General features: G+C 31.8%; 2 protein-coding genes across 3 annotated transcripts; both read left to right on the forward strand.

The window, feature by feature from the left end:
• Positions 1–3,916: 3,916 nt before the first annotated feature.
• On the forward strand, positions 3,917–8,492 carry LOC141400857 (uncharacterized). 2 transcript variants are annotated; one of them, XM_073980455.1, is made up of 2 exons: positions 3,917–4,073; positions 6,022–8,492. In XM_073980455.1, exon 2 carries the CDS (start codon positions 6,086–6,088, stop codon positions 8,072–8,074), a length of 1,989 nt encoding a protein of 662 aa, XP_073836556.1. In that variant the 5' UTR covers positions 3,917–4,073; positions 6,022–6,085; the 3' UTR covers positions 8,075–8,492. The 2 variants fall into 2 exon arrangements, with proteins under 2 accessions (XP_073836556.1, XP_073836558.1); XM_073980457.1 differs by having other exon boundaries at positions 3,923–3,996.
• A 7,594-nt stretch (positions 8,493–16,086) lies between these two features.
• Positions 16,087–19,133, forward strand: LOC141402185 (uncharacterized). Its single transcript, XM_073983006.1, has 4 exons — positions 16,087–16,361; positions 16,420–17,169; positions 17,243–17,389; positions 17,555–19,133. The coding sequence occupies exons 1-4, from the start codon at positions 16,251–16,253 to the stop codon at positions 19,097–19,099; spliced, it is 2,553 nt and encodes an 850-aa protein (XP_073839107.1). The 5' UTR covers positions 16,087–16,250; the 3' UTR covers positions 19,100–19,133.
• Positions 19,134–27,652: the final 8,519 nt, after the last annotated feature.

Raw genomic sequence — 27,652 nt, forward strand, 5'->3', positions numbered from 1 at the left:
GCCCTATTCTGAACATTCCCATGGGAACTGTTTCCCATGGGAGCGAAATTTCCCATTCCCACGTTTTCCATATTCTCAACGACGTGGGAACAGCAAATGATGGGAGCTGGAATTTCGAAATTAGAAATCAGTTACACCAAATTATTATAGCATACTTTTGGGGGATGTAATTTTGTTTTGTAATACAAAATGCCTATTTGCATTGAATTCGCGGTTTTTGAATTAGATTAGCAAAGCACAACTCACTTAATTCAACAACCGTGCATTGATTTATGGATTTTTTAAGTGAATGGAGTCAACGATGTGTGGTGTTGTTCTAATAAGCACATTTTCTTCAGAATTTGCGAATTGGTGTAAGCATTTTTTTAATTAGTAGGCAAACATAAGTTTTGTGTATAAAGTAATAGGAACTTTTTAAGTTTGCAACGATTTAAAAATTGTATGTTGATTCGGAATAATTTTAGTTAGGGGTTTAACGCGTATATCGCTAGTTTTACTTATTCCTAATGATCGCTAGAACTCGTATTTTGCATATTTTAAAAAAAATTCAAAAAGAAAAATTCGGATATTTTTCTCGATTATTACATATTTCAGAAAACGTATCTCAAAAAAATAAATTGATTGAATCTAAAACTAAAACACATGCCCTTGCAAAATTTCAAGCTTCTACGTTCAAAAATAACGATCCTATTCAAGAAAAGGCATTTCGGAAAATGGAATAGCATTGCAATAATTTAGCATATATGTATGTACGTTTGTGTGATAGTTGTCGTGTCGTTGAGGAGACTAACACGTTTTCAATAGTCCCGGTCCACACTAGAGTTATTTCATAGAAAAAATTGCATGAAATTATGCGTCTCTAGATCGATTTCCATAGTAGAGTAGAATTTTTAAATTGCTGTAGTGGGGAATTCGATTTAAGAACGCCTAATTTCATGAAATTTTTTAATGAAATTCACGCTAGTGTGGACCGGGACATAGAACGTTAGTCGTCTGATTTAAAAAACCGGAAGATTATGTTACGAAAATGAATAAAAGTTGTAAAGATTGTATGTAATATGGTTATTTTCCAATATATTTTAATAATTATTGCCAAAAACTCTTTTGAAATTGATTTGTTTTTACTTGCTGTGCTGCGTTAACAGAATCAACCATGACTCTTTTTCTCGTTTCAATACATATGGTCTGTTCCAGAACTGCAAAAATCTACTAATTTTTACTACTTTTTTTTTGTTTTGTTCGATAACATAAAGGAAAATTTTTTATCGGTGTAAAACATGTTAGATTCTTGCAGGTTTTTGTATCATATAAGAATATGCAAAATCCGAAGTCTACTAATGACATATTTTACAGTACATTTTGTATGCTTTTATTAAGCAAACACATGGCGATTTTTAATATTTGCAACAATTTTGTCGTGTAGATGTCTTAAAATATGAAATTTCATAAAAATATGAAATTTCTTGAAAATTTTTTTCAAACTCCCACACTGTTTGCTGGGGAGATTTTTCCCACAAAAAGACACAAAATTCTCCCACAATTCAAAATAGAGAATGTATACTTTTTTCCCATGGGAACAAATTCCCAATTCGAACTTCTTTCAGAATGAGGGGAGATGGGAAATGGGAAAAAACTCCCACAAAATTTTATTCAGAATACGAAAATGTGGGAATAGGAAAAAATTCCCAACTCCCATGCGTTCAGAATAGGGCTGAATGCATTGAAATTTATGCTCACTTGCTCTCAGTAAGCGCACACTGCCGTTCGCTGGAGCAAATATTTGCCTAATGTGATCTTAGCTTAAGCCAAAGTCAGGCACGTCCACGGCGTTGTGGTAAATGCATTATCTACACAGAATATGAATTTCAACAACTTATTTTGACATTTCAAATTCAATAATCTGTAGTGCGATTCTATAATACCCCGTTTATATATAACCGGATTTAACAAACCGACTGGGTTTTAAATGTCAATTCCATTGCTTATATTTCAAACAAATCCTCATAAAGAAGGTTAACCCTGCAAAAAGCTCTAATATAAACAGCATATAATGCTAAGTTTACATTTACGAAATCCACTCGATTTCAGCTGTCAATTCCATAGCTCAAACGTCAAATGAAATCTCATCTGAAATCCATTGGATTTAATTTGGCGTTTAATCTATGGATTTGACAGTTGAAATCGAGTGGATTTCGTAAATGTAAACCAAGCGTAACTCTCTACCGATGGAATTAACGAGATATTTGTCGGTAAGTGCTATTCTGTATACAAATTTTACCGATCTTTGTCGGTATTTTATGTCGGTAATTATCGAAAATCAGTTACCGACGACATAAAAGAATTTTTATATTTTAAACAAAAAATCAATGCAAATCACATTTTTAAGAAATTGTGTTGGAATATATTTCATCGCAAATAAAAATGTAAGCAGAGATACATTTCTTTACACATAAAAAAAGAAAATTCTGCGACATATGGAGGATCCTTTCGATCTAATTGATAGGAAACTAATGACACTTTACAAATTGGAGATGGATACATTTTATGAAATAATGGATGTAATTGGGGGAAACCTTTGGAAACCTCCAAAATTGCGGCAAAAATCTCGGAGAAAATAATAACTATTTCCAGTAGGAACGAAATATTTTTAAGGATATATTTCGTGACAGTTGCTACCCATATAAAAATGTATTGGTGGTATCAATTAGCATCAACAATAAAGGAAGGCAGAGTACCCCCATTGGTCGTCATATACCCTGATAATACGTAATTCTGAAATAACTCGTCAATATACACAATTTTAAAAATCCTGTTCAATGTATACATATGAAATGTTAGGATTCTACGTCTGCCGTTTCACTCTATATTCGATCGAATTAAAAATACCCTGCACATAAAAAATTCTGAAAAAAGCAATTCAACCAAATTGTCGTTACACCATGTTTACATTAGAGCTTGCCTGGTTAACATCCTTTATGAGAATTTATACATATACGCAATGGATTTGACAATGAAATTCCACTGGATTTACTAAATATAGTAAAATGCAAAGGTTGAACTTTTCTACATGTAATTTGAAACATAATCATTTTTGCTCTGTTCCAGAACCTGCAAGAAGCTACTATTTTTTACTACAATAACATTTTTTCCTTTATGTTATCGGAAAAAATAGTGAAAATTAGTAGATTCTTGCAGTTCTGGAACAGACCATTTATATAAAATAGTAATTTAAATAATTACATTAGAAATTTGAATTATGTTAAAAGTTTGACTTTTTTCTTTCTCCCAAAAATAACAAGAAACGTTTAAAAAATTAGAATAATTGATGTACTTCTTCTTCAAAATTCCGCCATTCTCTAAAGCCACACGCTGAAACTTTCATACGAAAGTTTCACATTATTTTGGCGTTCGAGTTTCCCAATACAGTAATTTCATAAAATCAATTTAGTATGGAACTCGATCCGAACATTTTCGTTAACAATATCGGTTCGGTAGAAAAAAGTTACAGAATGCCACTACTGGGCTGACGCATCTACCTTGATAATTGTGCCATGAACAATAACAATAATGGTCCTCTCTCTCTCATTCACTCAGCTGCATGGCACAATTACCAGGTAGATGCATCAGCAAACAACTACAACAAAAACGAGTTCAGTACTGTGAAATGTCAAAATTTTTTTCCAAAAATAAAGCGATTCACACATTTTTTTCAACAAAATTTTGTTAGGCAGTTATTAATAAACACATTATAACAAAAATCCGTCAAAAGTTCAACGTTTTTCTTTTAAATTTGTTTTTTTAATTTTGTGAGTTTCAATTACAACAACTTTTTTGACAGCTCACAGTACATTAGCTGGGCTGATGCGGATACCTGTATGATTGTGCCATGCTCAGCTGACAACTTTGGGTCTCAAACGACAACAGAGCATAGTTAGAACGGCACCATTCTTCACTTGTACCTACGCGTTGTTTACTTTATTTTATTTTTTTGTTGAAGTTAGTAACAAAATATAATAAATTAACAATAAATAAGTGTTATTAAACAATATTCATCAGCTCACATCAAATTTATGGTAGATATATTTATATTCCTGTATTTCCACATTACAAAAAGAGTGTTTATTAAATAAAACCAGCATGTGAAATGTCAAAACACACAAAACTGTTTGACTTGCTCTCAGAGTATTTCACATTGGGGGAAATTGACGAAACTATTTAGAAAGTCCCTGTCCACACTAGAGTGATTTCATTGAAAAATTTGCATGAAATTATGCGTCTTTAGAATCTAGACTCTAGAGTCTAGATTAGTGATGGCCAAAAACACACATTGGAAACGTAAACAATGAATTTTAGAACAACGAAGATAATCGCCGTACTGGGAACAAATCTAGTTTAGTAAAAACTCTCCGATTTTTTTTGAAATTTTTTCCAGAGGTAGGTATTTTTACGCTGATTACGGGAATATAAAATTTTCTTGGGGGACGGACCCGGTTACCCGGTTATTCGACCCGAAACTCCGGGTACCCGGTACCCGATAGACCCGGTTCTACTGAACCGATTCTTACAAAATGGGTATCGTTGGAAAGCTTATGAAACTACCTATCCAACAAGTGGTCATATGATGGGGTTATCTCCAGGGGTTCAGAAGTCATAACCAAAATACCTCTTTTTGGACCCGGGTTTTTCCATAAAACCCTCAAAAAGTCGAAAAAGGGTCCATTATGGGTGCTCAATTAATTCACGTAATTTTATAGCTCATACTTCAACCTTTCCAAAATGGTGCCATTTGTTACAATACCTTCACTGGGTCCAGAGATATTGACCTTAGAATGAGAGAAAAATTTAAAATTTCCTTTCCCTAGATTCCCTAGATTTGAACCTGTCCATAGGAGAAAGTCTTAAATCGGTTCAGTAGAACCGGGTCTATCGGGTACCGGGTACCCGGACTTTCGGGTCGAATAACCGGGTAACCGGGTCCGTCCCCCAAGAAAATTTTACATTCCCGTAATCAGCGTAAAAATATCTACCTATGGAAAAAATTTCGAAAAAATCGGAGAGTTTTTACTAAACTAGATTTAAGCCTCGTACCGAAAAATCGCATTTTATGTTCCGGACCGGAACAGAGGAAACGGCGCACTGTGGGGTGAGATCCCAAAAGAGGCAGATTAAGTCAGGGGAGCATTTGGAGGTCTTTTTTTGTGCATATCAGGGGCTAGAAGAGGGGTTGTCAAAGCCCTCATAAATTGGTACTATAAAATACAGTTAGTCAACTTAATTATTGCAAAACCAAAATCATTACAAAATTTTAAATAAAACATCATTTTATTGGTATAAATAAATATCATTATTAATATTTTTGTTAACAGTTTAATTCATACACATGTTTATTAATATAATAAAATAAAAAGTAGCTAAATTTTACTAAACAATTTCTTAAAATTAACAAAAATGAGTACAACTCATTATTTACACTCTCAACTAAAGAATTGCAAAATTCACAACTTTTCAGTCTTTCACGGTATTTTTCGAAAAGTTGGTTCTAATATTTCGTATACACACATTTGGCATCAAAAACAGCTTATCTGAATTTTATAAATAAGTTTCGGAATGTCATATTCCAATAGTTTTTTAAGCCATTCTTGTTTATTGCATTTTATTTAGTCCCCCAGGTTAGTGGGCGTCCTATTCCCGAATTTTTCCTTCAGGTGTACCTATGAATTTTTGATGGGGTTAATATCTAGACACTGGAGCGAGATGTAAATGACTTTGTAACATATTTTCCCAAACCGTTTACCTGATTTTCTCTTTTTCTGAATATACCGTCTATGCTACACACACAAAAATTAATTTATGATCCAAAATTATGGATCTACATGTTCACATACCATAATAGTCTTAAAAATCCTTAAATGCAAAAAATCGCGGGGGAAACCCCACGATTTTATTGCACATTAATTCATTTTGCAATTATTTAGTTGACACCACAAAACCCAATCTGTAATTTTTCTTTTTATTTTACAGCCCTATATACATTGTAGTCAGATCTTGTTTTCCTTAATTGAAAAGTAAGATATTCAAAGTAAAAATGTTGGAAAATGTCTCCATTAAAACTGAACCCGTTGCCAATGATTATAACCAAGAAAATAGCAACAATGATACACATACACTAAGAGATAATACAAGAAAACTTGACGATTTTACAAAGATGCTAAATGATATTAAAAAAGACGAATTAGATTTGGATAACATGGAAGAATTTTTACCAGAGAATGTCGAAGAATCCACAATTGATATGATCAAAGACGAGGACGTGGAAGAAATGGATGAATTTTTATCGGAGGGTGATTCAACTAGCAAAGAGGACGTGGAAGAAATGGACGAAGTTTTAAGGGAAGAATCCGCTAGCAAAGAGGACGTGGAAGAAATGGACGAAGTTTTAAGGGAAGAATCCGACGTGGATGATATGGACGAAGTTTTAGCAGAAGAATCAGCTAGCAAAGAGGACGTGGATGAAATGGACGAAGTTTTAGCGGAGAAATCGGATGATCTTACGAATGTTATTACCCATGATGAAGTACAACATGTTACACAACAACGTCAAACTAGAGCAAAAACTAAACAGAAGGATGATAGTAAAGGCCTTGAGACCAATGGCGGTACAGACGCTAACGCCGGTGATAATAAAGACCGATATAAATGTAAACTATGTGGTATTTCTTATAAAGAAAATTCAAGTCTACGGAGACATATGAGAAAAAAGCATCCTTTGTCTAAAAAAGGCAAGTATATCTGCGAGAACGTGAATGAAATGCACGAAGTTTTAGCGGAAGAATCCGCTAGCAAAGAGGACGTGGATGAAATGGACGATGTTTTAGAGGACAAATCGGATGATCGTACGAAAGTTATTACCCATGATGAAGTACAACAACAACGTCAAACTAGAACAAAAACTAAACAGAAGGATGATAGTAATGGCCTTGAGACCAATGTCGGTACAGACGCTAACGCCGGTGATAATAAAGACCGATATAAATGTAAACTATGTCGTACTTCTTATAAAGAAGATTCAAGTCTACGCAGACACATGAGAAAAAAACATCCTTCGTCTATAAAAGGCAAGTATATCTGCGATACATGTAATGAAAGATTTGCCACACAAATAGGCCTTGTTGTACATTCTCTACGGATGCATGGAGTAGCCCAAACACCAGCTGAACATCAATGTGAACTATGTGGTAGTCGTTATATGAAATCGAAACATCTCCTGCAGCACATAAGAAAGAAACATCCTATGTCTATAGATACTGGGTATATCTGTGAAATTTGTGATGAAAGATTTACCACACAAACAGGTCTTGATATGCATTCCAACCGGATGCATGTAGTAGCTCAAACGCCTACTGAACATAAATGTGAAGTATGTGGTAGTTCTTATACAAAATTTTCAAATCTTCAGAGACATATGAGAGAAAAACATCCTTTGTCTATAAATGACAAGTATATTTGTGAAATTTGTAATCAACGATTTTCCGCACAAAAAGGACTTGAAGCGCATTGTACCTGGTTGCATCAAGGAGCTTATTCCACTCAAACCCCTACTAAACATAAATGTGAACTTTGCGGTCGTTGTTATACCCAAGCTATTACTCTCCGCACACATATGCGACATAAACATCCTTTGTCTATAGATTCAGATTATATCTGCGATATCTGTAATCAAAGATTTACCACACAAACAGGTCTTGATATGCATACCGACCGGGCACATCCAGAAGCTGAAACGCCTACCAAACATAAATGTGAAATATGTGGTACTTGTTTTAAAGAAGATCGCCATCTCCGGACACATTTAAGTAATAAACATCCTTCGTCTATAGATTCAGATTACATCTGCGAAATTTGTAATGAAAGATTCGCCACAAAAAAAGGTCTTGATGAACATTCCGACCGGGCGCATCCATTAGCTCAAACATCTAATAAATATAAATGTGAAATATGTGGTTGTTGTTATGGGAAATCTTATACTCTTCGGGTACATATAAGAAATAAACATCTATCGTCTATAGATCTATAGATAGAGTGTATGTGTGAAAAAGTTAAACAAAAATTTATAAAACAAATGCATTCTGACAGGGTGCATGCAGAAACTTAAACACCGGCTGACCATTAATGTCAAAAATATGGGGTAGATGTTATAAAGAAGAAGAGTCTCCAGGCACATATGTGAAATAAACAACCTTCGTCAAAAGATATACAGTATATCTGTGAAACATGTCATAAAAGATTTTCCACATAAAGTGGGCCTTGATACGGCATTGTAAAAAGATGCATTAAACAAAGTCACTGGTATCACCCGCCGAATCTACAGGAACGATTTTATGGTCTTGCGTGCAGCTACCTCATTAAAATGTCCACAATAAAATGAAAAAATTGGCGATTAATTGTTTAAAATCACTTAATTATCAAAAATTAAATAAAAATGCTACTAAAAATTAAAGAGTTTCATTTATTGCAAGAGCTTTTTAAGAAATATTCCAATTTGATCTATAATCGAATCACGATAATTCGCAATTCAAAGGTCCAAATAAATTTTACGAATTATCAGAATTAACGATTTAGTAGAATTTCGATTTAACGAGGCTAATATTAAAAAAATACGAGTTAAAGTAATTTTCTATATTTTCAATATTGCAAAGGTACAATAATTTCGGAGAGAAGAACAATGCGAATCAATCTTAAAAATGCCATCAACAGAAAATTTGTGGATTTTTTCAAAAACATTTTTTAACAAATATATATATATATTTTGCCAAAAAAGTGAATTTTTATAACAAACAAAATCGCAGGTCTTTTAAAAAGCATTATTAACACAAAATGGTAGGTTAAAAAAACAAACAAAAATCGAGGATGTTTTAAAAATATTTTTTCCAAAAATCGTGGATTTTTTTAATAATATTTTTTTATCAAATCGTGGATTTTTTAATAATATTTTTTTAACAAAATCGTGGATTTTTTTAATCAAATCGTGGATTTTTTTAATTATATTTTTTAACAAAATCGTGGATTTTTTTAATTATATTTTTTAACAAAATCGTGGATTTTTTTAATAATATTTTTTAATCAAATCGTGGATTTTTTAAAAATATTTTTTTAATCAAATTGTGGATTTTTTAATAACATTTTTTTAATCAAATCGTGGAATTTTTAATAATATTTTTTAACAAAATCGTCGAATTTTTAATAATATTTTTTAACAAAATCGTGGATTTTTTAATAATATTTTTTAACAAAATCGTGGATTTTTTAATAATATTTTTTAACAAAATCGTGGATTTTTTAAAAAAATTTTTTAACAAAATCGTGGATTTTTTAATAATATTTTTTAACAAAATCGTGGATTTTTTAATAATATTTTTTAACAAAATCGTGGATTTTTTAATAACATTTTTTAACAAAATCGTGGATTTTTTAATAATATTTTAATCAAATCGTGGATTTTTTAATAATATTTTAATCAAATCGTGGATTTTTTAATAATATTTTAATCAAATCGTGGATTTTTTAATAAATATTTTTTTTTAAATTTTGGATTTTTTATTTACATATATTTTTCTTTTTATTTAATTTTTTAATACTTGAATCTTTAATTTTTTCACGAGAATATTAAGGAATATTATTTTAAATGAGCGTAGATATTTAAAGATTAAAAAAGCGTGTCTTATTTAAGTAATTTTTTAACATATTTAGAAATAATTTTTCTCAAATATCGTGGATGTTCGAAAAAATAATTTTTGCCAAAAAAAAAAAACGCGGATTTTTAAATTATTTCCTAAAATCGTGGATTTTTAAAAAATATTTTTTTCGAAAAAACGTAGTTTTTAAAAAAATATTTTTTTTCCAAAAATATTTTTTTAATGAATCGTGGATTTCTAAAGATTTTCTTACAAAAAATATAAAATTTTAATTCAGATTTGAAATGCGTGAATTTTTATTGCTTTAACGCTTTTAAAAAAGCGTAGATTTTTTAAGATTGAAAAGTTTGCCATCGTAAAAATTTTTTTAACATTTAAAAAAAATATTTTGCCCAAAAAGTGGACTTTTTAAAGAATACTTTTGGCAATAATCGTAGATTTTTTACGTTTCCACGATTTTTGATTTTTATTGAAAAAAAAAATCTTTAAAAAATCCAAGTTTTTTGAAATTATTTAAAAAAAAATGTGTTTTTGGTAATTCTCCACGTTTTCGACATTTTTTTTTAAATCCATGTATTTTGATTTTCGACGTTTTTTGATTTTTTTGAATCCACGTTTTTGTTCTTTTATAAATCCACTTTTTGATTTTTTTTTTTATCCACGTTTTTGATTTTTTATGCCCGTGTTTTGATATTTTTATTAAATCCAAGTTTCTTTTAAAAAATTCTTTAAAAATCCCCGTTATATAAAAAATATTCATTATAAAATCCATGTCTTATGAGAAAAATATTCATTAAAAAATCCATGTCTTATGAGAAAAATATTCCTTAAAAATCCACGTGTTTAAAAAATCTTTATTTTTAATTTCTTTAAAAAACCCACGTTTTATAAAAAATATACTTTAAAATATCAAAGTCTTATGAAAAATTATTCCTTTAAAAATTCACGTATACAAAAATTCTTTAAAAATATTCCTTAAAAAATTATTTTAAAATTCACGCTTAAAAATTATTTTAAAAATCCAAGTTTTAAACAGGTTCCATAAAAATCTACGCTTGAAAAAAACTATTTTAAAAATGCAAGCTTTAAAGAGGTTCCATAAAAATCCACGCTTGAAAAAATTATTTTAAAAAATCCACGGCTAAAAAAATTATTTTAAAAAAATCCATGTTCAAAAAATATTTTAAAAATTCACGTTTAAAAAAATTATTTTAAAAAATCCACGCCTAAAAATATTCTTAAAAAATCCTATTTAAAAATATCATCATCCACATTTTTGAATTTTTTTAAACCTAGTTTTTTGACTTTTTTAATAACGATTTCGAATTTTTTTAAATCCAAGTTTTTTTTTAAATTTTAAAATCCACTTTTTATAAAAAATATTCTTAAAAAAATCCATGTCTTATGAGAAAAATATTCCTTAAAAAATCCACATTTAAAAAAAAAAACTTTAAAAATCCTCATTTTTTAATACTTTAAAAATCCACGTTTTTTAAAAAATATTCTTTAAAAAATCCATGTCTTATGAACAAATTATTCCTTAAAAAATTCACGTTTACAAAAATTCTTTAGAAATCTACTCTTAAAAAAATTATTTTAAAATCCACGCTTAAAACAATTTTTAAATCCACGTTTAAAAAGTTATTTAAAAAATCCAATATTTTTTTTAAAAATATTTCTTTAAAAATCCATATTTAAAAATATTTCTTAAAAATCCAAGTTTAAAAACATTCTAGCTGTGTTCCTTTACTTACCTGAAGTTACAATTTGTTACCATTTTTAACCTGCAAAGCGTTCCTTAACCCCAAAAAGTGGTAAAACTGGCAGCAATTTTTAAGAGAGCGAGACAGGGGAGAGATCGCATATGCCTTTCTCTTCTACCACAGGCTACCAGCAAAATGTCTGCAGGTAAAAAATGGTAGAGCTGGTATTTCGACTTTTGTTTGACGATTATTTCACAATGAAGAAAAAATGGACGAAAAACAGAAGAAAAATTCGAACGCTGACAAAACTAAATTAAAAACTGTGAAATAAAAGACGAAAATTGATTTTTTATGTTTCTTTTTGACATTGCTACCAGATCTACCATTTTTCCGTTCCTTTACTTTTCTGGTAAAAATGTTCATTAGAGAGAAATTTTGACACTTTTCTCTTTTACCATTAAAAAAGTAAAGGAACAAAGCTTTTAAGTAGCAAAGCATTCAATCAGCCTTCAAACAAAATCTTCAAATTTCCTATAAAAATGAATAAACTTGAATTTTTTATTTCTTCACAAACACAACATTTTATTTTTCATAATTGCTAATGACAATTTTGAAAATAAACCCATATTCATCGGATTCACTGGGTTTCATTTTGAAAATTAACACTATTTCGATTTTCCTCAATCCATAAAATGCACACACACACATTCTCATATTTTGAAAAATGTACTGATATCAAAATGTTATAGTGTATGGCCCGCTTTAAAAATATTTTTAAAAAATCCAGGTTTAAAAATATTCATTAAAAACTCCATGTTTTATGAGAAAATTTTATTTAAAACATTTGAAAATATTATTTATTGTTTAAAAAGTCCACGTTTAGAAATATTGTTTAAGAAATCCATATTTAATCCATGTTAAAAACTCTTTAAAATATCCACATTAAAAAATATTCTTAACAAAATCTACTTTCAGAAAATTACGGAAAATATAATAAAAACGGCGCCGTCCCAATGCTCACACTTTTACCGCCGTCTAATTATTAACTACCGACTTCGACAATAATTGAAATGGCAAAAATTAAAATAAAACGGACTTTTTTGTCATTTGAATCCCAGCAAAATTTTATGGAAGTGGTTCCATGAGATGCCATGATTTCACTGGATCTTTTGCATTGGTTCAAATGAAGTCGTGAAAGATCCGATCTTTTCATTAGCATTTAAACCCATGCAAAGGAAGTCGTGAAAGATCCGATCTTTTCATCAGCATTTGAATCATTTGTACAGATCACTACAAAAAAAAAAAACAGTCGATTTGTACATCCCTATATATAGCGACATCAAAACAAAAGAGTATACATTTTCAAAAATTTTGTTATAAAATTACAAATTAAATGTAGGTTCACGAACTAGAAATTCTTAAAGGAGTGCTGTTGGAGTCCATGTCGAAATCTGAACTGGTGATGAGAGGATAATAGAAAAGCTTTTGTAAGATGAAAAATCAAATCAAAATCAGTGGCTGAGAGTGGACGAAGTAATCTCTGTTGCGGTGCAGCGGCCGGTGTTTAGACTGCCACAGCTGGGACAGCCGGAAGTCAAGTTTCTCACTTAAATTTACGGCTTAAATCTAGTTTAGTAAAAACTCTCCGATTTTTTCGAAATTTTTTCCATAGGTAGATATTTTTACGCTGATTACGGGAATGTAAAATTTTCTTGGGGGACGGACCCGGTTACCCGGTTATTCGACCCGAAAGTCCGGGTACCCGGTACCCGATAGACCCGGTTCTACTGAACCGATTCTTCCAAAATGGGTATCGTTGGAAAGCTTATGAAAATACCTATCCAACAAGTGGTCATATGATGGGGTTATCTCCAGGGGTTCAGAAGTTATAACCAAAATACCTCTTTTTGGACCCGGGTTTTTCCATAAAACCCTCAAAAAGTCGAAAAAGGGCCCATTATGGGTGCTCAATTAATTCACGTAATTTTATAGCTCATACTTCAACCTTTCCAAAATGGTGCCATTTGTTATAATACCTTCGCTGGGTCCAGAGATATTGACCTTAGAATGAGAGAAAAATTTAAAATTTAGAAGAAAATGTTGTTCCCATTCCCTAGATTTGAACCTGTCCATAGGAGAAAGTCTTAAATCCCCGGCCGAAGGCCGGCTACTTAGAGAAAATTTATACTTTAAAAGAAAATGTTGTTCCCATTCCCTAGATTTGAACCTGTCCATAGGAGAAAGTCTTAAATCCCCGGCCGAAGGCCGGCTACTTAGAGAAAATTTATAATTTAAAAGAAAATGTTGTTCCCATTCCCTAGATTTGAACCTGTCCATAGGAGAAAGTCTTAAATCCCCGGCCGAAGGCCGGCTACGTAGAGAAAATTTATAATTTAAAAGAAAATGTTGTTCCCATTCCCTAGATTTGAACCTGTCCATAGGAGAAAGTCTTAAATCCCCGGCCGAAGGCCGGCTACTTAGAAAAAAATTTACTTAAAAAAAGTGATGAATTTAGAAAAACTCTGGACCCAGTGAAGGTATTATAACAAATGGCACCATTTTGGAAAGGTTGAAGTATGAGCTATAAAATTACGTGAATTAATTGAGCACCCATAATGGGCCCTTTTTCGACTTTTTGAGGGTTTTATGGAAAAACCCGGGTCCAAAAAGAGGTATTTTGGTTATAACTTCTGAACCCCTGGAGATAACCCCATCATATGACCACTTTTTTGATAGGTATTTTCATAAGCTTTCCAACGATACCCATTTTGTAAGAATCGGTTCAGTACAACCGGGTCTATCGGGTACCGGGTACCCGGACTTTCGGGTCGAATAACCGGGTAACCGGGTCCGTCCCCCAAGAAAATTTTATATTCCCGTAATCAGCGTAAAAATACCTACCTCTGGAAAAAATTTCAAAAAAATCGGAGAGTTTTTACTAAACTAGATTTGTTCCAAATTTACAACCTGTCGCTTGCCAAACACATCGTTCCCGAAGTCTGGAAAATAGGCCAGCTACTGAAGCCCGAAAAGGATGCCAGCAAAGGTGAATCTTACAGGTCGATTTTGTCGCCCGTAGCAAGGACCCTTGTGGCTTTAGTTCTTCCACCATCAGAAATAACTTTCAATAGCATAGGATTCATAAGCAGCACAACAACTGCGCTGAAGGCCATCTCCATATTAGCCGAAGACTCACTCAGAGCAAGCTGTGTGATAGAACATTGATAGTGACACTTGATTTAGCAAAGCCCTTTGATATTGTCAAGCACCCTCTTGTTTGATGTCATCGAGCAGACTACGCACCGTCCAAGTTTGAAACGTTGGATAATAAATTTTAAGTGTGGATGACAGTAGTACGTAGAATTTAGGATCAAGAAGTCCAAGATCCGTAGAGTGAAGAAAACCTCTTCTGAATTCCAAACGCTGCATACGGCATTGAGATCGTAACGTATGCGAATGATTGTACTATCTTGGCGTCAGGTGCCTTCCCTGACGACATTTGTGAAAGACTAAGCTCCTTTTTGTCTGATCTTACCATTTTTTCCACGCGAGGAATATGCAAATACCAGCCAATAAATCTACGGCCTCTCTGTTCACTACCTGGGCGGCCGAGTTGGGAACAGTAGAGTTGAATGTCATGGTCGATGATAGCAGAATTCAGACCACAGGCCCAGGCAGCCAGGGGGTCTTCATAATCTAGAAAGAGAAGTCTAACGTTACAAGAGAGAACCTCTAGATGAACAAGCCTTTCAACCAGGTTTAAGTAGCATTCACACGAATGCAGTCGCAGATGCAGTAAACAGTTATCGTGTGAATGCGGTCCTTGGAGAACATCCACCATCTAACGCAGCTGAGAAGCGCCAGCTGTCAGGACAAACCAGAGTAGTTTTGGGTCAATACGCTCGGGATGGTGCAGCCGTCAAAATTCCTATAGGGCAAGTACTGATGACACCGTGGAAAACATCTGCCCAGCTATCCTGCTAAGAAACTTAAGTTTGCAGCTTTGTGGTTACAAACCATATAAATAGCGAAATAGCCACATTCTTACGACTGATAGACCCAGATTCAGATTAAGCAGAAAAATGAGAATACAAACATATTAACTACTGTTACAACAACGAGAACAAACTGCAATTATAGATGTAAACTTTATGATGATAAATAAATTATAGTTATTTCATTAATTCCTTTGAATTAATAAAATAAAAAATGAAAATCATTTTTCAATACAGCATTTTCCATTTTCCGAACAAGACGTGAAAATTACATGCCAAAGCGTTGGTAAAAATGACATGCCAAAGATTAGTGAAAATGCTATTCTTGGGAATTGGTTAAGATGGCATGCCGAAGGATTGGTATAGATGCCATGCCGAAGGATTGCTATAGATGCCATGCCAAAGAATTGTTGAAGATGCCATTCCATCGAGTTAGTAAAGATGACATGCTTAGGATCTGAAAATGAATTGCATCTTTTGGGGGTCACGCTCTTGTAAAAAGAATGAGTGAAGATGCTGAAAAAATGACATTCCATTTCACTTGCACCCATTCTTGAGTAGCATCTTTGGCATCGAACATTTTGCTGGGTATGTAAAGAAATTGAAAAATGTTCGAGTTTTCAAATGACAAAAAAGTCTGTTCTATTTTGATTTTTGCCATTTCAATTATTTTTCGTAGTCGGTTGTTAATAATTCGACGGCGGTAAAAGTATGTGCATTGCGGCGTCAAAATTAAGATTATTTTCCTATGTCTCATTCGTAAACAATGAGGGCAGTCATTGTTTTTAAATTGGTTAGGTTTGTTTTGTTTTTCGTTAAATTTTTTAATTGTTAAAAAAAAATCTTTTGGCTCATAAACCATGACATTTTGTATGTTATGTGGCCACAGTTTGGACCTTGTTTCAACAAAGTTGCTGCCCAAACTGACGGAAGAACTTGTTAGGAAATGTCTCAACCTAATGGATTTGGAGGTAAGAAGTTGGTAATTCCTATCTGGTTCGTTTATTATAGTTTTATGTTTTTCTTTAGCCTGTAAGCAAAACGTACAAGACATGTCGGCAATGCAACATAGATTTGGGAAACATCCAAGCAATAATACAGCGTGTCAGGCAACAGAGGGAGCAACTTGAAAACGCAGCGTTCGACGAGACCCTAAAAGATTTACAATCTACGTCTAAAGAAGAAGTAATATGCAATGATGAAAATCCAGTAACTTCAGTATCTTCTTTGTCGGACCCTGATAACAAAGAAGGTGGAAATTATGCAGTTGACACAATGCAGGAATCTAATACCTGCTCTCCAAGTGGCAAACGTCGTAAAAACCTCCCTAAACGTTACTCCAATGACGTAGTGGCACTCCCTAAAAGTAGGAAGACATCAACAAAACATATAAATAAGAAATGTGAAGCCACAATCATGGAAAGTATGCCAAAAATGGCATTCGTAAAAGGTTCTGATTATCCCCAAATCCACGGTGATCTCTTTGAAGTTCCTGATGCCAATAACAGATTTAGATATCGTATATCTTGTCGTAAATGTTGTGATGCTAACAATATTTTTAATAGTGAAACAGAATTTTGTCAGCACATACTACAAAATCACTTCGAAGCCACCCAAAATAAAAAATATAAACTAAGTAAATCTTTGGAAAAGTTGCAATATCTTTGTTCGATATGTTCCAAATCGTTCGATGATAACTTTATTGTACGGCGTCATTACAAGAATGCCCATAGTACTGAACGCAAGTACAAATGTTCCATGTGTGATGCTACATTTAAGGTAAGACGACATAGCGACATAGTTTTTTCGAAGAACAAAGCCTAAATATTTTCATCTTTCCATTATCTTTTAGTATGAGTTTAATCTCAGTTATCACATGGCCAAACATCTGGATATAAAGGCGTATCAGTGTGAATATTGTAATAAATCGTTTGTAGTAAATTCAGAATTAAAAATTCACCTAAGGAAACACACGGGAGAGAAACCATACAAATGTTTGGTAAGATTTGTCCAACAATTATAAAATACAAGTCCTAAAACACAGGTACCCTGCCGCCTTGGGTTGTTGTCGTTTTAAAACACGAATGTTAAAGCAACATTGTGGATTGGACTTAACACGTTTTTCTCCAAAAATTCACTCAGTTCTTTCCATGTTTTTTTTTAGGTTTGTGAAAAAACCTTCAGTCACCAATCAAATTTAACAGCTCATCGCCGTATACATGAAGATAGAGCCTATGTATTCCAAAGAAATGGAAAATTTCTTGAGGACAAAAAACTTGGGAATGTCGATAACAAAGATGAGGAATTGGATGGAAAGCCTATAAAAAGTTGTAATGAAAATATGCTGCAAGAAGACCAATCACAACATATCACACACAATAATCTTGCCATGGAAAGGATATCTCCGACCCTAAAAACCAAAAACATAACATTGAATCAATATTGTAGGAACACAGGAACAAATTTAGCTACACAACAAGTTATACAAATAATTCCAAGTGAATATTCCCAAACACATTCTGATAACCAAAGCAAACACTTTACAATAGACGTGAATGGAGACCTAAATCCTGTGACAACCAAAGTGCAAACATTGTCAACAAATAAAGAAGATTTAGTTAAAGAAATGGCAACGCCAGCAGACATTGAATCTATGCCAAAAATAATGAGATTCAAAGAAAAACCTAAGACAAACTACTCATTACGAACAACACCTTTTAAATATAAGGTCTCTCCATATTCGCTATTGAAAAGGAATCAAATGAAAACTGGCAACAAAGAAGAACATAAAACTGAGAGAAATAAAGCGGATATAACATCGATTGCCTTAACTGAAAGTCTTGAGACAATTGAAGAAATTCAAGATGTTGCTGATAATAAAACATCACCCAAAATAAATGTGATAAGAACTGCGGAAATTGTGGCGCATACTCCATTGAAGACCAACTCTAATACAGCATGCAAAAGTCTTCATAATAAAACACATGAAGTAGCAGCAAGAGCCGAATCTCCTCTTGATACTACTGCATATTTAACTGAAGAACCCACTACAAGCCTAGAGATAGTTAAAGTTTCAACAAATCAAACAGATATGGTCACACATCCCAAAATTCCCACACTATCCTCCTCTTGCAAACCGGTTATACGCAATGTTGTGATAATGCCACCCACAGATTTACAAGACCTGCAACCACAGGCCCCACCAAATTTGGTAAAAATACCCGCTGAATATAAATACCAATGTACAATATGTTGGAAATATTTTAAACAAAAATCGGCACTCAGTAAACATACACGAACTCACACCGGCGAGAAACCCTATAAGTGTAATTTATGCCCCAAGCAATTTACCGATCCTTCCAACTTTAAACGTCACAAACGTTTACACACCAAAGCGGCAGATGATTTGAATATATCCCGTCCAAATCGTTCCACGTCACCTGCTTTATCAATTGCCGCCTCGGATCCGGATCCAGATGGTATTGAGGCAATGCAAACTATAGAACGTTTTGAGTCAAATGGCGATGATGACGACTATGATGATTACGATGAAGATGATATGGAAAGTTATTTATGGCAAGATGCTCTACAGCATTCTCTTATGAATGCAGAGATACGGGAGAATATTCGGAAAAATCTTTTGGCCATTAGTAGTAGTATAAAACCAGCTGTTATGGCAAGTGTATTTTCAACCGATAATCCAGATTAAATAAATGGTAAAAAAATGCTTAAAACAAAAAAAATATATTCTGAAAGAAAGGGTGATACTATATAACCTTTCTGACTGAAAGGGTGCGTTTTTAGACCCTTTCTGGCAGAAAGGGTGTTTCTATAGACTCTTTCTGAAAGATAGGGTGCCTTTGTTGACCCATTCTGAGAGAACGGGTGTTTCAATAAACCCTTCCCCTTCTAAAGACAATTCCTGAAAGAAAGGGCGATTCTATTGACCCTTCCGGAAAGAAAAGGGGTTCTATAGACACTTCCTGAAAGAAAGAGTGCTTCTTTAGGCCCTTCCTGAAAGAAATTGTGCTTATATAGACTCTTCCCCAAAGCAAGGGTGCTTCTATAGTCCCTTCCCCTGAAAGAAAGGGTGCTTCTATAGACCATTCCCGAAAGAAAGGGTGTTTCCATATACCATTCCTGAAAGAATGGGTGTATCTATAGACCTTTCCTGAAAAAAAGGATGCGTCTATAGACCCTTTCTGAAGGAAAGGGTGCTTCTATAGAAACTTTCTGAAAGAAAGGGTGCTTCTATAGAAACTTTCTGAAAGAAAGGGTGCTTCTATATACCTTTTCTGAACGAAAGAATGCTTCTATAGAAACATGCTGAAAGAAAGGGTGCTTCTTTAGACCCTTCCAGAAGGAAAGGGAGCTTCTTTAGACCCTTCCAGAAGGACAGGGTGCTTCTTTGGACCCTTCCAGAAGGAAAGGGTGCTTCTTTAGATCCTTCCTGAAAGGAAGATTGCTTCTATATACCTTTTCTGAACGAAAGAGTGCTTCTATAGAAACTTGCTGAAAGAAAGGGTGCTTCTATAGAGCCTTCCTGAAGGAAAAGGTGCATCTATAGACCAATCCTGAAAGAAAGGGCGCTTCTATATACCTTTTCTGAACGAAAGAGTGCTTCTACAGAAACTTCCTGAAAGAAAGGGTGCATCTATAGACCCTTTCTAAAAGGAAGGGTGCTTCTATATACGTTTCTGAACGAAAGAGTGCTTCTATAGAAACTTGCTGAAAGAAAGGGTGGTCCTATAGACCCTTCCTGAAGGAAAAGGTGCATCTATAGACCCTTCCTGAAAGAGAGGATGCGTCTATAGACCCTTTCTGAAAGACGGGGTGCTTCTATAGGCCCTTTCTGAAAAATGGTGCTTCTATAGACACTTCCTGAATGAAAGGGTGCTTCTATAGATACTTTCTGATAGAAAGGCTGCTTCTATAAACCCTTCCAGAAGGAAAGGGTGCTTCTATATACCTTTTCTGAACGAAAGAGTGCTTCTATAGAAACTTGCTGAAAGGAAGGGTGCTTCTATATACCTTTTCTGAACGAAAGAGTGCTTCTATATACCTTTTCTGAACGAAAGAGTGCTTCTATAGAAACTTGCTGGAAGAAAGGGTGCTTCTATAGACCCTTCCTGAAAGAAAGAGTGCATCTATAGACACATCCTGAAAGAAAGAGTGCTTCTATTGACCCTTCCTGAAAAAAAGATTGCTTCTATTGACCCTTTCTTTTAGAAAGGGTGCTTCTTAGATCCTTTCAGGTTTTGTTTCAGGTCTGCTTCTGTAGACCCTTTCTTCTTCAGTAGCTGCTCAACTGTGTGCATAGATGCCTTATGGTTGGACCTTTAAAGCTGCTTAAAAGTTGTTATTTAAATAAAACACAATTATTTTTTGTTTGCTGTTGTTGTTGTTTTGGTGTTTTTTATAGTTTTCCTTTGCATTTATTTTCATTCTTTTTCTTTTCATCTTTTCTAATTATTCTTTTTGGTGAGAATTCACTTTACAAGTTTTGCTTTAACATTTTTTGTTCAAAAGTACAAAATAAAGTCGAATTTTGAAAAATTTAATTTTACAAAAATAACACAGTTTCAGTTTTTAAATGGTTGGGTGGTGAACTTAAAGAGATAATAAAGAACTGGTATCAATATACGATATAACATAAGGTAAATTTATTTGTGTTTATAAACATTAAGAACATATTTCAATTTGTTGATTTTTTTTTTATTCAGTTTGAACCAGCCAATTGTCGTATACTTTTTTATAATATATTTCGTTTCGTTTAAAAATAAAACTTACAACACAGTTTTTATATAGGAGAAAGAAAGCTATAGAAATAATTAATAAAAAAAAGGTAACATGATGTTCGATCTTATTGTAATATAAAATAAGAAATTATATATAAAGGGTGTTGTTGTTGTTTTGTGGATGGGTAGGTGTGTTATTATTTTGGTTGGCATTCTTACATTTTCATACAGGTTGCAATTGTTATTATTTTTGGTTGTTTGTCATGTTTAAAAAAGAGTTGTGGCTAAAGTTGTGTGGTTTGTGTATAGATTGTGTAAAACAAATGCATAGCAAAAATACATACATAAATATTAATTAAAAAAAAATACTTGTACAAATAGAAATTCGTTTTACATTTTTTTCTTTTTAAAGTTAAGAAAAGTAGAACAAACAACATCATCATCTTTGTTTTTGTTAAACTTTACAAAACAACAATACGAAAAAGTTAAATTGTTGTGGCCTTATTAAGAGCTTCATGGTGTTTAGTTCGTTACATAGATTTTTCAGGAGGTGTTTGAAATGGTTTCTAATTTGTTGGAAGTTTTTTTCTTGATATGTTTCTGCATTAAGTTTATGTTATATTTTTTCACCTCTTATCAGCCACAATTTAAATTTTTCGTTTACGAAAACATTCGAAATTTCCCTTGAATTTGTTGAAATAATATTTTATGGAGATCGTTTGTAGTTTCTGTTGTGTTAATTTCATATTTGTTAAAAGAAAATAAGATTTTATTTTGCACTTTGCCAAAAATTGTATGAATTGTTTCTTTTTTTGCATTTCCTTAAGAATAATTAAAAGTTGTTGTTGTTGGTGTCAATTTCAAATTTTCGCCATCAAAGGTCAATTTGTTGTGATTGTTTAGAGTTTTTTTATTTGTCCTTTTACAACTACTGGGCGGGTTCTTTTCTTCAGTTTAATTGACCAAAACAATTTGTTGTTATTTAGAAAACCATTCTTTCATTTTATTTTTTTATTAAAATATGTATGTATACTTTTTTTTGAAAACAAAATCTTGCCAAACCTTTGAGGGATGATTGCAAGGATGGAATATTTAGTTAGGAGTGCTTTTTACAATCATTATTATCATTTTTTTGTCAAGATTTTGTTTCCCCTTTTTGGGAAGTGTAAAGGTAAAATGTGGGGAAAATTGGCAAAAGTAGTTTTTAAGAGAAAAAAGATCGACTTTAAATTGATGCTGGAGATGTGAGAGACTTTTGAGAGAAAAGTAAAATTTATTATCTCAAATATAAATGTTCACTTGTGGGAGATTATCTCACTTTCACTATTTCGCCCAATTAAAATTGAAGATTTAATGATATATTTCATATGTAATAAGTTTTTTAGATGTGAGAGACTTTTAAGATAAGTAAAAATGTATCAGCCCAATTATAAATTTTCGCTTGTGGGAGATTTCCCACTTTCACCATTTCGCCCTATTAAAAATTAACAAGTATTTAGAAGCCAAATAAACGAATATTATGTGGGTTATTCTAAATGAAAACTCCCCCTTGAGTTTTGTCTCCCTGTCGTTTACACTGAAATGAAAAAATGAGAAAACTCACGGGGAGTTTTCATTCAGAATAAACCCTAATGTTTGATTATCGAAATTAAAATATCATTGTTACATATTTCAATTTAAACAATTTTGACTTCTCTTAAATAATGGAAACTATATTTGATTTTCCAAATGAACATTTTAAATACTACACCTTTTTCAGATGTAATTCGAATTATTTTAATTGTAATTCGAGAATTCCATTTGTAATTCGTAACATTTCATTTGTAATTCGAGAATTCCATTTGTAATTCGTAACATTTCATTTGTAATTCGAATTATTCCACTTGTAATTCGAATTATTCCATTTGTAATTCGAATTATTCCATTTGTAATTCGAATTATTCCATTTGAAAATCGAAGTATTCCATTTGTAATTCGAATTATTCTATTTGAAATTCAAATTATTCCATTTGTAATTCGAATTATTCCATTTGTAATTCGAATTATTCCATTTGTAATTTGTAATGATTACCTTTGTAATTTCAAATAAAATTATTCAAATTACAAATGGAATAATCGAATTACAAATGGAATAATTCGAATTACAAATAAAATAATTCGAATTACAAATGGAATAATTCGAATTTCAAATGGAATAATTCGAATTACAAATGGAATAATTCGAATTACAAATGGAATAATTCGAATTACAAATGAAATAATTCAAATTACAAATGGAATATTACGAATTACAAATGGAATGTTACGAATTACAAATGGAATGTTACGAATTACAAATAGAATTCTCGAATTACAAATGAAATGTTACGAATTACAACTAAAATGTTTCAAATTACATCTGAAAAAGGTGTATTTTGTATTCCATATTTTAGTTTCAAAATTTTTATGTTGTCGTTCTTCTTTTGGTTTCTTCCTTTCCACTTAAAATAGGGCGAGATGGTGAAAATGAGAAATCTCCCGCAAGTGAACATTTATAATAGGGATCTTATGGTCTGTTTCACCAAGACGATTCGAATACAAATTCGTTCGAACTACTACCAAACTTCTGTCTTTTGAAAAATATTTGAATTGTTTTTATTTTCAATCAAACAAACATTTTCTACAACAACAGAAGTTTGGTAGTAATTCGAACGAATTTGAATTCGAATCGTCTTAGAAAAACAGGCCATTAAAGTTTTCCTATTTAATTTGACTTCTCCATGCTAGTGAAAGTGAAAAATCTCCCGAAAGTGAATATTTATAATTGGTTTTTTCTGAAAATTTTTTGAAAACTCAAGACTTTGTTCGAAACCTCAAATAATTTTACCAAAAGCTTCAAAAATCCAAAACCTTTTGAATTTTGGAGGTTAGAAAATTTCCCGAAAGTACATAACTTTCTAGCAAAACCTGTTTCCCCATCATAGTTGCTCTCATAACTGTGATTTTGACTTTAGAAATCAAAAATACAAATATTAATTTCCATATATTAAATGGACCCAATATAAAAGTAAGGTTAGAATAAATTTCCAATATGCAAAACTTTTTAGAAATTTTTTTTTTGAGGAAAATCATAAAAAACATTTGAAGTTCAAAATTGTATGTACATTGAGGTTAGGAATTTTGAAGCAAACCCTGCTTGTATATATGAGGACAATTATAATTTTGATAATAGAAATCAATAACTCCAATATTCATTTAAAATATGTAGGTTCTAAGGGGTCGATTATGGATATCAACCCAACTCCAGTTGCGTTGTCCATAGCAAATTTAGTAATAGAATTTTCTATTTTCTCATTAAAATTCATACTTTTTTACAAATAAATTTATAGCTGAAGGTTCAAAACACTGATATTTATTGAATTTGACAAAAAAATTTCGTGTTTTTGCTCATTTTAATTGCATGATTTTCTCTTCTGGGAACGCAACTACAGTTGAGTTGCTATCCATAATCGACCCCTAAATATTAAATTGCCTAATCTAAAAGTGAGGTTCGAAAATTTCTCGAAACCACTATCTTTATCTTTTCTTAAAAATATATTTTATAAGGAAATCATAGCTCAAATATTTGAAGCCCAAAATTTTATGTAAGCAACCGTACATTTTCTATTCTTTAAAAATTGAGGTTAGGAAATTTCTCGAAAGCAAAAATGACGTATATGAGGGCAACTATAATTTTGACTTTAAGAATAAAAAATACCAATTAATTTAAAACATGTATGTGTTCTCTATATATTAATGGCCTGTTTCACTAAGACGATTCGAATACGAATTCGTTCGAACTATTACCAAACTTCTGTTTTTCGAAAATATTTGAATCGTTTTTATTTTGAATCAAACAAGCATTTCCTACAACAACAGGAGTTTTGCAGTAATTCGAACTAAATTGAATTCGAATCGTCATAGAGAAACAGGCCTTAACCTAAAATTGAGGTTAGAATGTTTTTAGAAAATACTATATCCTCGGAAAAATATGTTTTAAAAGGAAATAATAACTCGAATATTATTTGAAATTCAAAATTTGATGTAAACAATTACTACTCTGATGTAATCTGTATCTATCTTTTCTTTTTCTTTCTATAAAAATTGAGGTTAGAAAATTTCTCGTTATCAACCACTAAACTGAGGTTATGAATGGCCATATTATTTCTTTACATTTTACCTTTAACACCTCCTCGTGTGTTTTGAGATTTTATATATTTGTTTAAAATAAAATCAATGTTTTTTTGATGATTCATTGTTTATTGTTGTTCCTCATCTTTGTGTGTGTTTTTTTATTTTAGTTTATATTACAAAAAACATGTTCGAGTTTGTCTTTTGTTGTTGTTGTTGTTTTTGTTATATATAGTATTTATTATAAAAAGGATTTTCAAAATCCTTTATATAAAAAATAATAAAAGCCTTATAAGTAAATAAAATTCTCAACAAAACAATTGAATGCTTCTTTATCAAACAAAATTTCTTAGAATTTAGCAAAAAGTTGGAAGAATAAACAAACAACAGAAAAAATTTTTCGATTCGAACTATCAGTCACGATTTAATTTGTTTCAGTCCACTAGATCTTAGTCCAAGGTCACACTAGAGTGGTTTCATTGAAACTTTTAGGTATTTATAGATCTAGTTACCCAGTACAGCAACTTTATGATATCACTCTACTGTGAAACTCGACCTAGGAACCCTTGTTTTCATGAAATTGTTTCAATAAAACACTCTAGTGTTACCTTGAACTTACCAAATCATTGTCATGCTTGAAACCATAATCAGGCAAAAAATCGTTATAATATGACTTGATAGGAGCGCAAGTTGTGATTTCGAGATGATCGATGCCATTATTCGTCGAATTCTTTACTTACTATCGGATTTGTTTTATTTTTCATTTTTAACATAAACATCAAATTTGACAGCCGAAACCAAGGATTATTTTACAGTTTACAATGCGTTATCAACATCTTGATTTCCTGAATAGATTATTGTAATACTCTTATCAATAATTCACCATAATTAACAAATTGTCAGTCTCTACTATTCTTTTCTCTATAAATTGTCTGCAACACTCTACAATCCAAGGAAAATCAAACCGCCATTCAGCTAAAATATAAGTTTAACTCCAATACTTCGCTCTAAATTTAATATCTCACCTATCTATGACCAATATGGGGATAGAAGAGATCCTACACTCATTATGCCTTGACTAAATGAATTTGTCCTAAAGAATCCTTACAACAATTGTAATCTATCTTCCATTTTCTGAGCCCTATTGTAACGATTTTCGTTAAAAATTGTTTTGAAAAAAAATTTCGAAAAATTGTTTTGTTGAGAATAGTAGTTTTCTTATATTCTATATGCTGCTGGGGGGTCCCTTCTTCCAGGCTTTGTTTTTTTATATATAATTCGTTTGTTTGGTAAATTTTTAGAAAAAGGGATTGTTGTTGTTTTGAGGGTAAAATACATATTTTAAAACAAATATTTGAGGAAATTACATTAAAATAGAGTAGATCACCATTAACACCATTTAATAAATCAATATATTGTCGTAAGATTTTTTTTTTGTTTTTAAAAGAAGGAAGACATTTAGAGTTGGAGTTTTTTTTAAGTATAGGGAGGAAAATAAGATTTTTGTTTTCTGATATTCAAAACAATAATACAAATTTGTTGTAATTTCCTTAAATATTTATTTTAAAATAAATTACCTTAATGTGTTTGGGGGTATTTGAAAAAAAAAGAAAACAGAAGATCGTATTTGTATCCATAAAAATCTGATTACCAATGGCGATTCGAAAAAAAAAACAGATAAAAACTATAAACTGTAAGTTGTTAGATTTTCTCTGGATTTTTTTTTAAATATAAATAAAATTTTTAAATGTAAATTTAAATTTTTAATTTTAAATTTTTAAATATAAATATTTTACATTTGGTAAAGGAAGCCAAATTAAAAAACAATTATGTTCTGTTTCACTATGTCAATAAAATTATGAAAACAAAAGAAAAAATCCTTTACTGTTTTCATTTTTTTAATTACAACTGGCGTTTTTCGCCCACTTTTTCTATTCTTGACATTTAACATCACACAAATAATTTGAAAAATATGCAAATTCCTCTGTTTAGACATAACACAGGCACAGGTGGTGAAATCTGTGAAAATTTGTTAAATGAATAGAAATATTTTTAATCTTTCCTCGGTCAAATTTTATTGGGTAGGTCATAAACTCTAAAAAAGTAGGATGAAGTAGCCTAGAGTACCATGGGAAATCATTAAACAAAGTAAAGGCAATTGACAATGTTGGTAGAGTTGATTACCAATGAGTCCCTTCAACCACATTTTAAATTACATTTTCAATTCCTTTAAATATACATATATATCCTCTTTTCATCAGAAATCGGTTCTGATCCGAACTGATCTTCATCACATAACAAATTTTGTTTAAAATGTCTATTTGAAATTGCAATAACACCTCCATTTTATTTGCATTACATTAAACCAACTGATA

This window comes from Musca autumnalis, unplaced genomic scaffold, assembly GCF_047663935.1.
Source record: "Musca autumnalis isolate F117 unplaced genomic scaffold, ASM4766393v1 scaffold_4, whole genome shotgun sequence".
In the NCBI taxonomy this organism is placed as follows: domain Eukaryota; kingdom Metazoa; phylum Arthropoda; class Insecta; order Diptera; family Muscidae; genus Musca; species Musca autumnalis.

What these genes read in the sequence shown, in the direction of transcription:
- LOC141402185 (XM_073983006.1), top strand. Translation starts at nt 16,251, where the DNA reads ATGACATTTTGTATGTTATGTGGCCACAGTTTGGACCTTGTTTCAACA. An exon ending in TCAACCTAATGGATTTGGAG is followed by an intron (nt 16,362 to 16,419) that starts GTAAGAAGTTGG and finishes GTTTTTCTTTAG; the next exon opens with CCTGTAAGCAAAACGTACAA. An exon ending in AGAAACCATACAAATGTTTG is followed by an intron (nt 17,390 to 17,554) that starts GTAAGATTTGTC and finishes GTTTTTTTTTAG; the next exon opens with GTTTGTGAAAAAACCTTCAG.
- LOC141400857 (XM_073980455.1), top strand. Translation starts at nt 6,086, where the DNA reads ATGTTGGAAAATGTCTCCATTAAAACTGAACCCGTTGCCAATGATTAT.